The following is a 15,405-nucleotide window of genomic DNA, read 5'->3' as shown; positions in this document are numbered from 1 at the left end:
TTACAAATTCAGATCAGATATTGAGTTGGGACAGGAGATTTTGCTAGTCTCAAGAAAGTAACAACTTCCTCATCATATCCCTGACACTAAATGCTTCCTCTCTTAACTATTTTTTGCTGATGTCATGGATTAGGGGGAAGTCTTGTATTCAAAATCTCTTTCAACATCCCTTCCCTAGCTCTCTCTCTCTCTTTCTCACTAAAAATTTGTTCTTTGTGCATAACTAACCATAGCCAAAAATTTTCAGGTCTATTGAACTTCTTGCAAAATCGTGTAACACTGCTTATATTCCCTTTGGCAAAGGTTCAATTTTTTTTTTTTTTTTTGGTTCTGATTTGACATCATGTACTTTATTGGTATGATTACTCGCTTCAAAAGTGCTACTCTCTGCATTTCTTTCCACAAAATTAGAATAAAATATTAAAAGATTAAAATAAAACAAAATATTTTATTAAAATAAAATAAATATTTTCTTTGCTTATTAGAACTTTAGGGAAAATCAGAGATTACCAATTAAGTCCCCAAGACAGCCTTAAAGAAACAACTGATTAATTGTAACAAAAAACACATGAAGCTCACCATGTATAAAATTTGTTAATGCCCTGAATTGTTCTACTGTTATTTTTACATGAAATGATTCACCATAATAGAAATAAAGCTGTTTTTCTTTCATGATAGCAGTATCCTAGCTTTGAGAGATCTTGACACATTGGCATGACAATTCTTTATATACACTGCTTTTCAAATTTGAAGGTGAGAAACACATTCATATCAATTTAAAGGCAGGTCAGTGGTTATCCTTTCTTTAACTGGCATATTATTATGCCACATCCTATTAAAACATGAACACTGACAGAAGTTGATGGATTTGCTGACTTAACCCTAAAAAGACGGGGGGGGGGCCTAAAAGGCCCCCCCTCGACATTTCGCGCGATTACTCTGCAGCACGCAATGCTCTCGCCACGATGCTCTATGACTTTTTTCTTTCGAGTTTCCCGCACATTTTGACGCCAAATTTGTGACGCCCGGGGGTACGGTTCTGAAGTTACATAACTTTTTGTACATGCACGTGAGACCGAAAATGGCTCAAAAATGTGATTTTGTGTACAAAGTCAATGCAAATTGAGTTTTTTCACATGGTTCATATAAATATGCTTATTTTTACTCTCAATGGCTAAAATTAATTTGTTTTAGTAGTATTATACTTCAAAAAGTGTCTGCCACAAATTTTGTTTCAAAAAACAGCAAAAACAAAAGGTCAAAAAAACAAAGAAATACATAAGAAATTCATAAAACAATAAAATAAATAAGAAATTAATTTTGATACCGAATTTTTTTTCAAGTACATTTGCGAAGAATGCCACAAAGAATAATTAGACCAAAAATGAGCACTTCTGGAGCTTTATTTACTGATTTAGATCAAAGAGTCTGATTTCTCGCATAAATTAGCATAATTAATCAAAATAAAATAAAATAAGACTATTTTGGAAAATTTAAATATACGATCTTGTAGATTACATCGCACACTACCATTGTGCAAATTTCCGCGGCGATCGCGCAATCCACGGCCGAGATCTTAAGGGGGGGCCCTTTAGGCCCCCCCCAGTCTTTCGAGCTACCAAAATAGCCCAGTCTTTTTAGGGTTAAGGGCCAAAGATGTGTAAACATGTAAGATAGGAAACTACACATAGTATAATGACACGCAAGAGAGAAAAATTCTACCTTGGAGTGGTCAAACACTTGTGCTTTACTTTGAATGAACATGAGAACTCTGTTCTTCATTCATGTCAAAATAGAGAATGGGTATGCTAGTGAATGTACTTGAGGTTCCAATTATTCATTATTTTGTATGCCATTTTTTATTCCTTCAATGAAAAATAAGCAAGATAATTACAAAATATAACCTTGCCCCAAGGCCATTGTCCCATTCAAGCAAACTGCTTATTGATGATTGCCAGTATCCTCCACCTGTATCTTAAGATACGACCGAAAAAAATGTATGTTTAGGTATACACATATTTATATACATTTCCTTAAAGTACTCTTTAAGTACTCTTATTCATATTTTGATGAGAATGTTGGTTTGTCATGAGTTCATTTGTACCAGTGAAGAAATTGAATTAACTGAACGTGAATTTGAATTAGTGCACGCACACACACACACACACACACACACCCCAAACCAAAGCCACGCCCCTTTTCTGACCCACCTGTCTTGCCCTTCCTGCGGTCAGGCCGGTCCGGTATCCTGCAGCAGAGCACCCCAGACAAGAGTCCCTCTTGGAAGGAGCAGCGGTCCACCATGTCGTACATGTACTCCCTGTGGGAGGGGAAGACATCTATGCGCCCCTCCCCGAGGCACGACTCGTGACGCTGGCGTCGTTTGGAACAGTGTCGTCCGATACCGCCCAGCGTGTCATGGCCCGCCTCTCCTGTGCAACTGTGAGTGGTGGAAATAGATTGTGCAATCGTAACAAGGAGCAACATTACGAAACACTACATGACATGAACACATTTACATTCATAAGTGGATATATATGTTGAAATCAAATCTACATCCATATATTACCATACCATACCATTACTGTCATAGCACAGGGATAGGCTTTTACTTTTCCATAGCTTTTCGAATACCATTATTAAAAATGAATACAGATGTGGAAGCAAATGGTACGTGGAATGCCAGTGGTTAATAAGCTACAAGTGAGAATAGAGTCCACAGAAACTTATATTCAACGGTAACTATTCAATTGATTTGTTTCATGATTGTATTGGGCTCGCAATGATTTGAAGTGAGACCTGTCTTGCAATGGAAACTGGTACCTGATAATTTTTCTTTGTATGTGTATATGTGAGTCTGCATGTGGGTATGGTACAAAGGTGAGTAGATATGAGCAATAATATGGATTGAAATATATCTATGTCTCATCATCTACTATACCATCAAATAATTCAACTGGATAACTCCACATCAGAGCTACATATATTAACCAATTAAGGACTAGTCCTGACTGAGCTTGTAGTGGGGCCTATGAAGACTGTGTGTTATGAAAAGGTCTCTTTGACTTCAATGGGTCAAGATCATACTGAGACTTAATTGGCTACGCAAACTGAGTTTGTCTCCTTCCCTCACATACCTTGTGCACATGCCGTCATTATTGGCCGCATTGTAGGCATAGCAACCGTTCATGCTTGTCGCATCCAGCCAAGAGATGTGCTTCAGCGAGTCGACGTCCTCGTGGTTACACACCCGCCAGCCGTGGGCGCACAGCGTCTTCCCTTTCCTCACGTGACCCTTCCACGATCCGCTGCACGCGGCCACGCTGTGCATGTGGTGGAGCCCTTCGATGGTTCCATCTTTGCATCCAATGTCCTTCTTCTTTGCTGCTGGGTGGAAACAAAAACGGAGAATCTGGTTTCATCTCATTTGACTGCCACACATAGAATTGTAAAATTTTGTAGTGAGGTTTTTACTCGCGTTATTTGGGCATTTGACAAGCACAAGTATGATAATGCACCACAGGCAGTCTGTACTCAGCTGGGAGAAGAAGAAAAAGAATGGAAATCACAGATAATATGTACTTTCATTAAGATCTCTGGATTCCTTATAAGGGCAAATACAAACATGAACTTTCCTTGAAAGCAGCATGTATGGGTTTAGCAAACTTGCCAAATGGGGAAAAAATAACAACACTATCAAAGGGGGAGTGAGGTCTTTAATTTGATATTGACCTTATTCTAAATTTTTCCTGCACTGTCAATCTAAGAAAAAAGCAATAATTTCTCTACAAAAATTCATTCATCTGAAACAGGTATTTATAATATTCTCAAAGAAAAAGGCAATGAAAAGGCAAAGAATATGCTAAAGGAGCGTTTTTTTTTTTCTGCTCGCCTGCTTGCTTAATCTTAATGGCAGTAAAATGAAAGAGAAATGCAATTAGACCGCATGATCACCCTTTATTGCCACAGGGAATATATCACAGTGTTGGTACGGGGGAGATAATGTTTGCAGTGTTCTAAGGAATCATGGTCAAATTGGTGAAATCTCCCCAAAGATCTACCCACACTGTCAAATTCGTTCTCTTTCCAGTCGTCCAAAGGCCCTAAGATACAGGATATTTGATTATCATCTTCAAGGCGAGACAACTCAAAAGCACCTTCCCTGGGAATGCTATATCTGCCCAGTTTCTTCTCTCGCATGGTTAATTCATGATCCAGGAGGTATGAGCCTTAACAAGCTGTAGACAGAATGTGCTTCGTTGACGACGGAGAGCTTTTGGATAACAGTAGAGTACATCAAAAACCAACCAGCGCTGATGTGGGTCTAATCGAGTAATAAACTCTTTCTAAACACCGAAGCACAAAATCAAATTACAGACAAGAAGATACTAGTCATTGACTCAAGCTAAGAACCAGCAATGTATGCAGGTTTATCAGAGAAGGTACGAAAGTGGCAAAGAGGTAAAACAACCATTTTCCTTTCTTTTTTTTTTCTTCCTAAAAAGAAGGTTTTAACCACAGTAAAGTGCAATGACTTAAAATCAAAAGGACTGCATATGATGATACCATTGTATTTTGCAAGAAATTGCTCAAATCTTTCCTTTCACAGCAGAGATATCCACCGACAATCAGTAAAAGTGCAGGTGTGCAGAAGTGAGTGTAGAATGAATATAAGACTAGATCAAAGTGAAGACGGGAGAGTACATGAGGCAGTAAATGTCCATGCCTTTCATACCTTGTTTCAACATGTGATGTTAAAGAAAAATAAAAAGTTCTATTATAAAAGCTGCTATTTTTGCAGGGGTTTAATTTTTGTGAATTTTGCAAATCACTGTTGGACCACATTTAACAACAAGTGAAAATATTGCCACCCAATCTTGATTGCATCAAATTTGTGGCATGAAAATACCAACATATTCATTTCACGGTATTTGGCACCTTCTGAGCTGGAGCAAAACCATGGCCACGGCTTGCCAGATATGCACATGCTAGTATGTCTAGTGTTACCCGCATTCCTCTTTGTCAACAAACCTCAAATCGTGAAATAAATTCACGAAAATATCTATGGTACTCCTCACTTGCGAAAATATCTGTATGCAAAAATAACAGCTTTTGCAGTATCATTTCAAGAGCTGACAATACTTGTATACTTTTTTTTTTCTTAATAAAAGCTGCAGATTAGACCTTTAGATTGACCGAAAATTTGATCACAACCAAGATTGTAACTGTATATTACTCAATGGTTAACCATGCATTCATCTACATACACATACACACACACACACACACACACACACACACACACACACACACACACACAAACATACATGCGCACACACACACATGCATGCACACATACATGTAAATACATACACATACGTATTTGTACATACACAGGGATAAGAGGTGTGCCAGTGATACAATTGTTTTGTTTTTGTTTTTGTTTTGTTTTTTGGGTGGGGGAAAGGAGGGGGACACAGGATCTGATTTGACTTGACTAGCATTGAATTGAATCCGTACCTTTTTCAGACACTTTGATTGACACATCTTCTTTAGTGTAGCCCACGGTGTTGGATGCTATGCAGGAATATTCCCCACTGTCTGTTACCAATGACTTGTGAATAACCAATGTATCTGTGGGATAGATATGAACAAGGAAGAAAATAGAATAAAACAATGATATTATAATATTACAGTATATGTATGCTAGAAATACACATACATTTATATTGATGATGTACAGATAGCCCGTCATGATGATTTTTTCATATACATCAACAGGAGAACTTAATCATTCCTAAGAGAAATAACATCTTACTTTATTGAAGAATCCTTTCAGTGTTTAACAGACAAAATCACTACACGTCCATTATGTCACTGCACCTGCACTTGATCTCTATGCACTGTGTGATTCATTGAGTATGTGACACATGTTTTTGAATGGGTGTGTTGATATCCTATTATTGACAAATTTCCACGGAAATCAATGAAGAGTGAATTACTGATTCCGTCACTGATCACACACACAAAAACAATTTCATGATGAGACAAGTGAAGATGATGAGTGCGGATCTTTGAGAAATGCTTAATAATTGCAGAAATTATGATTTAAAGACATTACAAGACCACAGGAGGAGTGAGGCACTCAGTAGAATTGGGAATTAAGGGGAAGAATTGGCAACGTGACAGAGATTCAAAGCTTTTAACAGATATAGCATCATGGCTAGTGCGGGGAATCGAAAAGATTTCCGGAGGGTTTTATACAATTCTTCATGAAATGAACTACTTATCAACTTACCACAATTTCATGATCAGTTAAAGTGGATGTGGTATGAATTTGAAATGTATTTCCTCCTTGGATGAGTTCAGTCCAAATATTTTGACTCAGAACATCCTGTGTCGTCAGCTTTGTAAATAGCCATTTGAATAATCCTTGATTGTGATCAATGTATCTAAAGTTAAAATCTTGCTGAACTTTAAATCCTAAGAGATATATTCTCTCTTTCACACAATCTTGATGCTCTTATTGGTTCTCTGTAGTGAGCCTCTAACAAAGTATAGGACCTTTCCGTCTCTTTCCCTTTAAGTCTTGGCTGGGTTCAGCGATCTCTCTCTGGGGGAAGGGAGTCTCCCTTTCCTCCTCGTCTAGGAGAAGCCATTACCCTTGACATTAGGAACCCAACACTGGGACGTGGGGGTGGCTGGGCTGAGGGGTGCAGTGATTACAGGCGGGTGGGGCTGGAGGTTGTTGCTATGGCAACAGGGCAAGATTAGGGTGATGGCTAGTGGGAGGTGCAAGGGTTTTTATACTTCAGAGGAAAACATTAGATATGGGAAGATATAGATGAGGCATATCACAGAAGAAGAAAATAGATTCTACAGTAGAATATTATCAAGGTTACACAGATCTTGACCTTCTATGCGATCTACCCAATAGCTGTAACCCATGGAACAATCTTATAGATGCTCAGTTAATCCCTCCAAAACTTGGCCTTCTCGTAAATTGGCCACACCTACTGTATTTTGGTGTAGCAGTGCAAGAGGGCAAAATGAATACCACTGCGTTTCCATTATCATTCTTGTTTATTGTCATTTAGAGGAAGGTCATTTGTGCTCATTGGCAAAAAAAAAACAAAACAAAACAAAACAAAACAAAACACAGTGAGGGTAACACACGATTTAATACTAAAGAATGACAGAGAACATGGAATTGATAACCAATCTCATAAGCAAACTAACAAACACACAAGAATGATGACAGAATATGGAATAGAGAAATTAAGAGATTTGCACAATAAAAGAAAAGAATATTCGAGAAGAAATTAACAGTCTCCAGAAATGAGGATATGGTGTTTAAAATAATGGAGAAAAATTATGTGTGCAGGTTCATGTTGCATTTCCATACAGAGAATTGAACACACATAACTCCCCAAATGCTTTTTGGGTGCACTGTGAAATCAGAAATCATTTGCATACATTGAAACTTTCAGAAATTTTACGTAGAGCCATCTGAACTTTTGATAAAACATACAAAATGAGAGTTAAGTTGCCTAACAGGGGTATAAAGCAGAACAAGAGAAATATCAGTTTAAGGATAACTAAGCTCTGGTTTATGATGGCTCTATTAAAACATCACAATGTCTGAGAATACAGTTCTCAGATATTAGAGACCAAGCTGCAGAGCACTCCCCTAGTAATGACCTTTGCACAACTCTGAACAATTACAACTCACCAAAGTGACTTCAAAGTTCAGTTCTGAGCAAATGAATCTTTTCTTCCCTGACCTGTATTTACCTTGGTAGACACTCGAGTGTCTTAAGCAGGATTTGGACTTTTTGTCAATCACTTTGTATAACATTAGCAGTCAATGAATGCAAACTTCGGCACCTGGCCATAAAATGGGATCAAAAAGTTGAATTTAGTTCAAGTCAATATTTTCATTTGAATGTAAAGCATATAAAAAAGCCACAAGAGCTCAAGCTTGGGTTTCTCTTTTTGAATTAAGATAAAGAAGGGATCAATGCATAACTCTGAACAAATTCCGGTTTATTGAAGAATGCATCATGAGGAGAGTTTTTGTGAGAAAGCAAAACATATTTGGAGCTTGTAAATATTTGCAGCTAGGGGTAAAATTGCCTCTCTGGAGAAGAGATCAAATTTTTGTGGCCCGCCTCAAAGGCTCCCGATCCATGCAAGCAGCCAAGCTATGCAAAGAAAGTTTCATGTTTACTTTCATACTTATCTCGTATTATATGGATTATGTAAAGACAATATTACTGTTGAATGAAATAGAGCATAAAAAAAAAACTGCCTGCCTGGGAAATAAAAACCCCTCTTTAGTACCGAAATAATTCAGGTTCCATCACTGCACCAAGTGAAAGATAGAGACAAAGACTTTTGATCTGAGAACTTGTCAGATTATCGAGCGAGTGAGATACACTGGTGACCAGTTTGACTGATTTTCATATACACCAGGTGGATATCGTTATGTCTTTTGAAGCTTATATCTTCCTGGATGTCACCCATATTACTCACTGAATCGCAAGAAGGACTTATCTGCGGGGCTGGTCATTTCCCTCCCTGCATTTCCTGTCTAGATCTTATCCCTTTTCCCCATCATCCTTCCATGGTAACAGCTTTAAAAGGCAGCAGAAAACTGTTTTAAGCAAACACACACACACACACACACACATGCTATCTCTCTCTCCATCATATCCCTTGATCCCACCGTGCTAATTGATATCAAAGATGATAAATTCTGAAGTGATAAAGCTGCTCTACTTTTAATCCTTAACACTCACCCCATCCTTTCAATTCAACTACATAAAATCTTTGTTGATGGGTATTTCCGTCAAATCTTTGAATACTGAATTTGGATAAGATCTCTCGACAATCAATGGATGCTATATACATGTATGCAATGTTCATTACTTCTTCTGAGACCTATTCTTAGTGTTCGGATTTTTTAAAAAGATCAGGAACAATATATGGATGTAAGTAGAAAAAAGTATTTGTATCATGTACTAAGAATCACTGTTATAAAACATTAGGGCAAAGTTCAACTCAGCGGAATGAATATATACACATATATATTTCTGATCAAAATACTTAGACATGTTATACTTGTACTTTAAAAACAATCTTAATTCATTTAAATTTGTAGTAATAAACTGGTGCTTTATAAACTTAATTTTGTTGGATTGTGCTGCTCAATTGATACTTGAATGTATAAATTTGATTACAAGCAATCAAAAATCTATACTGAGAAAATATTAGGCTCCTCATCAGTATCCTTGAAGTAGAAGTGATGCAAATTATAGAACAAGATATATATTAGTTGAATCTATTACCACACAATTAATGGAGTAGAGCATCAACCATGAAGATTTACCATCCACCATAACGATGATTGTCCTCTTTTTCTCAGTCCCCCTAACAGGTCTCTGTCTCAGCCCCTGGCAGATTTCTGCCCGGTAGTGGAGCAATTCTGTCCCCACTACCCAACCCAGTTCTCTGATCTCCCTGCACTAATTCATTCCCCCTGTACCACGTTGATTAGCCGTCTGCTACGGGAATGACGTCCTGGTTGAGGAGGAATGCTAATAATTTTCTTTCTTCCTGTTCACATGTTTCCATGCCTCTCGTCCAAGATTCATCGGAAAATTCTGCACGACATTTCATCAAACTCTTATCCCTGATGAAGAGCCCACACCAACAACATCCATAAAAATAAATAAATAAATTAAAGATGTTTTTGATGGCAACATGATGCCAAAGTTATTTCTCCTGTTGCCTATGGCAACATGTCTCACTTCATGGAAGTTCTGCGAAATCACTTGTGTTGAATTTAAAGAAAAAATGTGAGTTTGGAAACAGCCATTAAAGCAAGACACTCATGGCCCTTATGGAGGGTGCATCAGAAGCTCTGAGGGGAACACACTATTGCCATGAATTGCCATTTTTCTGTTCATGACACTTTCTTGTCCTTTCTTTTTAAAGGGATCCACTTTGACAAGGGCCTTTTATTTTTACAAAATATGTTAATTTTGTCTGACCTAAGTGTTGTATAATCTGATTTATGGTCTTTACAGTGTATTACCAGCTTAATAACATATTTGTGAATTTTGTATATTCATTTGATGTTATATTGGAACATGAATCTAATAAAAAGCAGAGCACTGAATAAATTTTTGAATTTTATGTTAGTCATGGTGTGACTTTCTACTAGGGAGGTACAATCAAACATTAAGATATTGTGTTGCTTACATCTTCCTTGCATGAGTAAAATCTTGGAAGAGATGCTTTTGTCAAAAATGGCATCTATATCAACAATACTACTACTACTACTACTACTACTACTACTACTACTACTACTAATAATAATAATAATAAAAATGATAATGATAATAATAAGGTCTTATTTACCCACAGTAGCCTCTTCAGTGTTGCCACTGCTATACCAGAGGGCCCTGTCATTATTATTACCCTAGTGTTGCCAGGTACCCATTTATACACCTGGGTCGAGAGGGACATGGTAGGTAAAAGCATCTTGTCCAACGATGTAAGCACTAGGTAGGAATCGAACTTGGGTTGTCTGATCGGGAGTCAAAAGTCTTATCCACAATGCCACAGTGCCCCCACAGCACCCCCATAACATCATATAATGAAGTGTCAAATAACTTAGATAACTTATACTGACATTACCACTGAAGAAACTTCCACTCTGGTGAGATATGCCTGAGTTACACTGTACTCAAACTTTCTTAAAATCTACTACAGTTAAGAAATATATTTCTACTATTTCATTATATTTCTATAGTGAATAGATTTCTGCAGTTGTCTAGCTAAGTCCCTAAGAGTATTGGCTGGTATTCAAGTCATAAATGATACAGAATGGCAGGTATGACAACTATATCTAAAGCTTTAAAACACCCACATAATTTTAGCTCTGTTTGTTTTGTTGCTATGCTATTAGTTTATGGAATTCATTGGAAAAAAAAAGTATTTCCCCCTGAATATTTGTGATATATATGGAATGCAGAAGCAGTAAATTTGTGACGAAAGCTAGAGTAAGTAGAAAGATGTCAATATTCCAAGATCCCATATGAGACACTAAAAGCAGGGCAGGGAAATTACAAAATGGGGACACAGGTCAACTTTCTCCCACTATACTACAATGATACCAAAAAAAAGAAGAAAATGAAATAAAAAAGAAAACAAGACAAAAAGGAATCATCATTCTTAATCAAAATCTAATATTCAATCTTCAAGTTAAAGGAAAGAGCTAGAGAATCCAATTTTTGGAGGTTGTGAGAAACACTTTGAATCTCTGCTATAAATGCCCAATGTAGATCAAATAAAGCTAGAACCTGAAAAAAAATATAATGGACTGTGCAAAATCAAGTTTGATGCAACTTCTGAACTTTTTCACTCAAACTCAAGTTAAAAGCAGGAACATTGCCATTCTAGTCATGAAAACTCTTAAAGAACTTCACCTGGATCAAGTTGAAAAGAAAGAGCTGTTGATTAGATTCTCATCATCTTAAGTGTCATTAACCTGGCATGATCTGCTAATTTGGGGTCAGAATTCCCAAGTGGCTGCTTGTGTATGTGAGCTTACAAGAGAGAATGTGTGTATGACAGCCAGTAATCTCCTTTTCTTCATTGTCTAGTATTTTGATTCTCTTAAACAGGATTATTTATTTCCCTGTCTCTGGATGTGACATCTTAATATGCTACAACTGATTTTTCTTGGATACAGCCAGAACGGTATGGCACCCCTGAGAAAATGGTGATTCTTGTGAGCTGGGATGCTCCAATGAATAACCACGCATGGAACAACAGGACCTTTTCCGCTGGAGAGCCCTAAGGCGCCGCGGAATTTGTTGTTTTTCTCCTTCTTTTAGGAGCAGGACGTCACAGTTCGTGCATTTTTTGGCATGGGGATTGGATGTTAGTCATCAGACACACTTTTGGCACAAAATACCACATCCGTGAAGACATCTTTGTTTTTTATGCAAAGCAGGTCCCAAGTCACTTAATGCAAGCTACCAATCTGCTCACAGCCAACATACACACACTAAAGTCTTGAGGCCGACCTATTTATTATTATTTTCTTAATTTACTTAACATAGTCAACTGTAACATATTTTGGTCACAACTGCAAATCAACTTTCTAAAAACGTATTCTTTTGCATAGTCTGCTAAGGATTTCATTAGCACTTTGAACTAGTAAATCAATTTCTTATTTGAAGGTGGTTTGAAATGCTCATGCTGTGATGTGAGTTCTGATTCTGTTCACACAAAAAGATTACATTATAGTGCCATTACCTTTTACAACTGGTCAAATTAAGTGAATACATGCATAGTGCTTTCAAAGCACAAAATTGATGACTTCATCTAACCTCAACTGGAGGTTGTTTAATCCTCGTAGGTCCACGTACAAACCTGTTTCATCAAAACAATCACATCAGATATATTGTTTCCTTCTTGGAAAACCATGAGAAACCAGGGGAAGCATGCTTGAGTGAAAACCAAGTATGTCAACCAAGTAGTATTAGGACAGTGGACATCATAAATCAAACCTGTTTATGAAGTGTTCAATAAAGTCTCTGAATAAAGAATAAATGCATATCTCCATGTTCAACATCAACAAATAGGACAGTGAAATGAATGCATTAAAAAATGCATTAAAAGTCACTGCGAATTTAACAACATGCAAAAACAGCACCACACGCTATAGGGTATTAGTGCACTTACTGCCTTGGCATCAAATTGTGAAATCTCATGAAACTGTCTGTGACATCCTCATTCTCAAAAACAACAGCTTTTACAGTACCTTCTCCACACAGTTATATCATCTATCATAGAATCTCAGCACATGCAGCTTAAGTCTGACTTATAATCAAATAATGGAACAATAAGGTCAGCCCTGAAAAAGTCTACTGGAGCATTTTTGTAAATGACAACTGTGCTACTTGTGAAAAACATCTGATTCTTGTAACATTCTTTGTAAATATATAAATATATGTTTATAGATATATAGTTATTGTATACATTTATACAATATATGAAGAGTTCATTTGCAAAAGGGGCTAGATCCACTTTTAGTACTTTGGAGAAAAATTAGTTTGTTTGTGAGAATTTGTACACAATTGTATGGAAAATCTAAAACTAATTCTGCGATAATTTCTATTCAAACGGTTGTCTGGAGTTGAAATTTTTAGTGTAACTAACTCAAATGGAATTCTGTGCGGTGATGCTAATAACTAAATTTTCATCAAAAATGGATCTAGCCCCTTTTGCAAATAAGCTTTTCATATATATAAAAAGATGAAATAAGTCCTTAGAGTCCTTGCTTTAGCTGAAAATAATGCTTTTATGCATTATGTTCAGATTACATATATCTTGTATATCAACATGTTTTTGTTCCAGTTCCAGTTGGTATGATATCTTTCCGGATACTTAACTGTATTTTATGTATATTTGATGTAATATCCGATGTACCACACACCACAATTACCATGTGGTTAATAAAAATAAATCAATAATATATACTGTACATACATACATTAATGAAATATTGAATACATATTTTTAGATAAATATAGTGATAGATGTATATATTTATATGATCTTTAATCATCTATTTTTAGTATGGGTGCATACCTTGTTCTATGATGATTCTACCAAAGCTGTCTTCTCTCACAAAGTCTCCGTCTTTGATCCAGCGGATTACCGGTGGGGGATTCCCCGAGGCGGGGCAGTGGAGACTGATGTCCTCTCCAAGACTCACATGAAGTTCTGCGGGAAATCTCTTGTGGATAGCAGGAGGTATTTCTGAAAATTGAGTAAGAGAATTATCATTTTAGAATTATCATTATAAAATAAAGACCATTAGTTGATGTGATAGAGTGTGGTGTGATGTGGTATATGAAGGAACACTAAGATGCATCTGGAAAGGGATTGAATAAGTATGATATGCATTAAGGAACATGATACTATTATACACTGTATATAAGTACTTGACAAATTTTACTATTACCATCATCAACTTCATTATCATCAGAACATCATTATATCAAAGGTGACTTTTTGTACTATGATGGTGATTTTCACTAATGATGATACAACTGAAATGTGGACTTTGATTACTTGGATGCAGATGACACCAAGAAATCTCTTAGTGTCTTCAGATGCTGAATGAAGGAGTGACAGTCTCCAGTTATATAATAGTGATCTTCACATAATATCTTTGGAAGATGTGGAAACCTTTTATGCCCCGAATAAAACAAGTTGTCATGGTAACTAACAGGATGGCAACTGGAAATACTGTATACATCATACATTTATTGAGTCCAAATTTCCATGAATCTCGACTTCCTGACGATTTTGCAAGTGATTAAATTTGTAATCGAGGGGTACTGTACTGAACGGAGAAATGTATAGGTGTGCGTCACATTCAGAGTCATTATTTTTGTGTGTCTTTAATTTCGCAAATAGCACCTGAATCCCAAAATTCACAAGAATAAAAACCTCGTGAAATGTTTGGTGTATACAGTATTATTTTCTGAAGAGGATGCTGAGTTTTTACTGAAAGACAAGAAATTAAAGGATAACTCTTGGGGTATGCTTCTAAGCACTGACTCCACTTATTCTGAGATTTACTATTACTCAGCAAATAGGGCAAATTAGATTAAATTAGAAATTACATAATATCTTCATTTGAAGAAGGATTAATCAGCAAAAATGCTGTTTTTCAGTAATTGTTTATTAGGGAGTCATAACATTTCAACATGTAGGAACTGACTACTTACAATGCACTGAAAGAAAAAAGAAAAAAATGGTGAGAGATAGAGAGAGACCGAGGGAGACAAAAAGAAACAGGGAGAAAGACTTAAAGAAAAATGGAAAGAGAACTTAAAGGTACTGTTTACTATTGGGAGCAGTGATTTAAAAAAACAACTGAAATATCACATTTGATTCACATGTGTAGGTCAGTTGTACCACAAAACATCCTACCATATAAAAATTTTGCAATAAGGCCTAAAATATAAGGAGATCACTATTTTTCTCAATAAACCATAACTGAAGATGTCAAGCAACAATTTAATATAACTATTGTTCACATTTTGTATATATAACAATACTTAACATTTATCATACTGACTCAAATTTTTACATTGGTTGTTCCTACCCCTATTTCATATTTTAGAACTATTTTGAAGCACTAAAAATGGTGTTTATTTCATCTGCAAATGGTAAATTATGCCATTAATAGTTTTGCCACTGTGAAAGGAGCAAAGGAGAGGAGAGAGAGAGAGAAAGAGAGAGAGAGAGAGACAGTGACATAGAAAGGAGAGATCCAAAATGGTACTGCCTATCCTCAAATGCGTCTCAACTTTC

At 36.5% G+C, this 15,405-nt stretch overlaps 1 protein-coding gene across 1 annotated transcript in view; it reads right to left on the bottom strand.

The window, feature by feature from the left end:
- Positions 1 to 15,405, bottom strand: part of LOC140241820 (uncharacterized) — a 97,697-nt gene that overhangs the window by 13,589 nt on the left and 68,703 nt on the right. Inside the window, exons 4-7 of the mRNA XM_072321575.1 lie at positions 13,669 to 13,839; positions 5,521 to 5,634; positions 3,138 to 3,387; positions 2,211 to 2,440 (exon numbers count right to left, since the gene is read on the bottom strand). Coding sequence (XP_072177676.1) covers positions 2,211 to 2,440; positions 3,138 to 3,387; positions 5,521 to 5,634; positions 13,669 to 13,839 — 765 coding nt within the window. The remainder of the gene's footprint in view (positions 1 to 2,210; positions 2,441 to 3,137; positions 3,388 to 5,520; positions 5,635 to 13,668; positions 13,840 to 15,405) is intronic.

This window comes from Diadema setosum, chromosome 18 (assembly GCF_964275005.1).
Source record: "Diadema setosum chromosome 18, eeDiaSeto1, whole genome shotgun sequence".
In the NCBI taxonomy this organism is placed as follows: Eukaryota; Metazoa; Echinodermata; class Echinoidea; order Diadematoida; family Diadematidae; genus Diadema; species Diadema setosum.
Note: the sequence above shows the minus strand (reverse complement) of the source record. Positions and strands in the feature narration are given on the sequence as shown.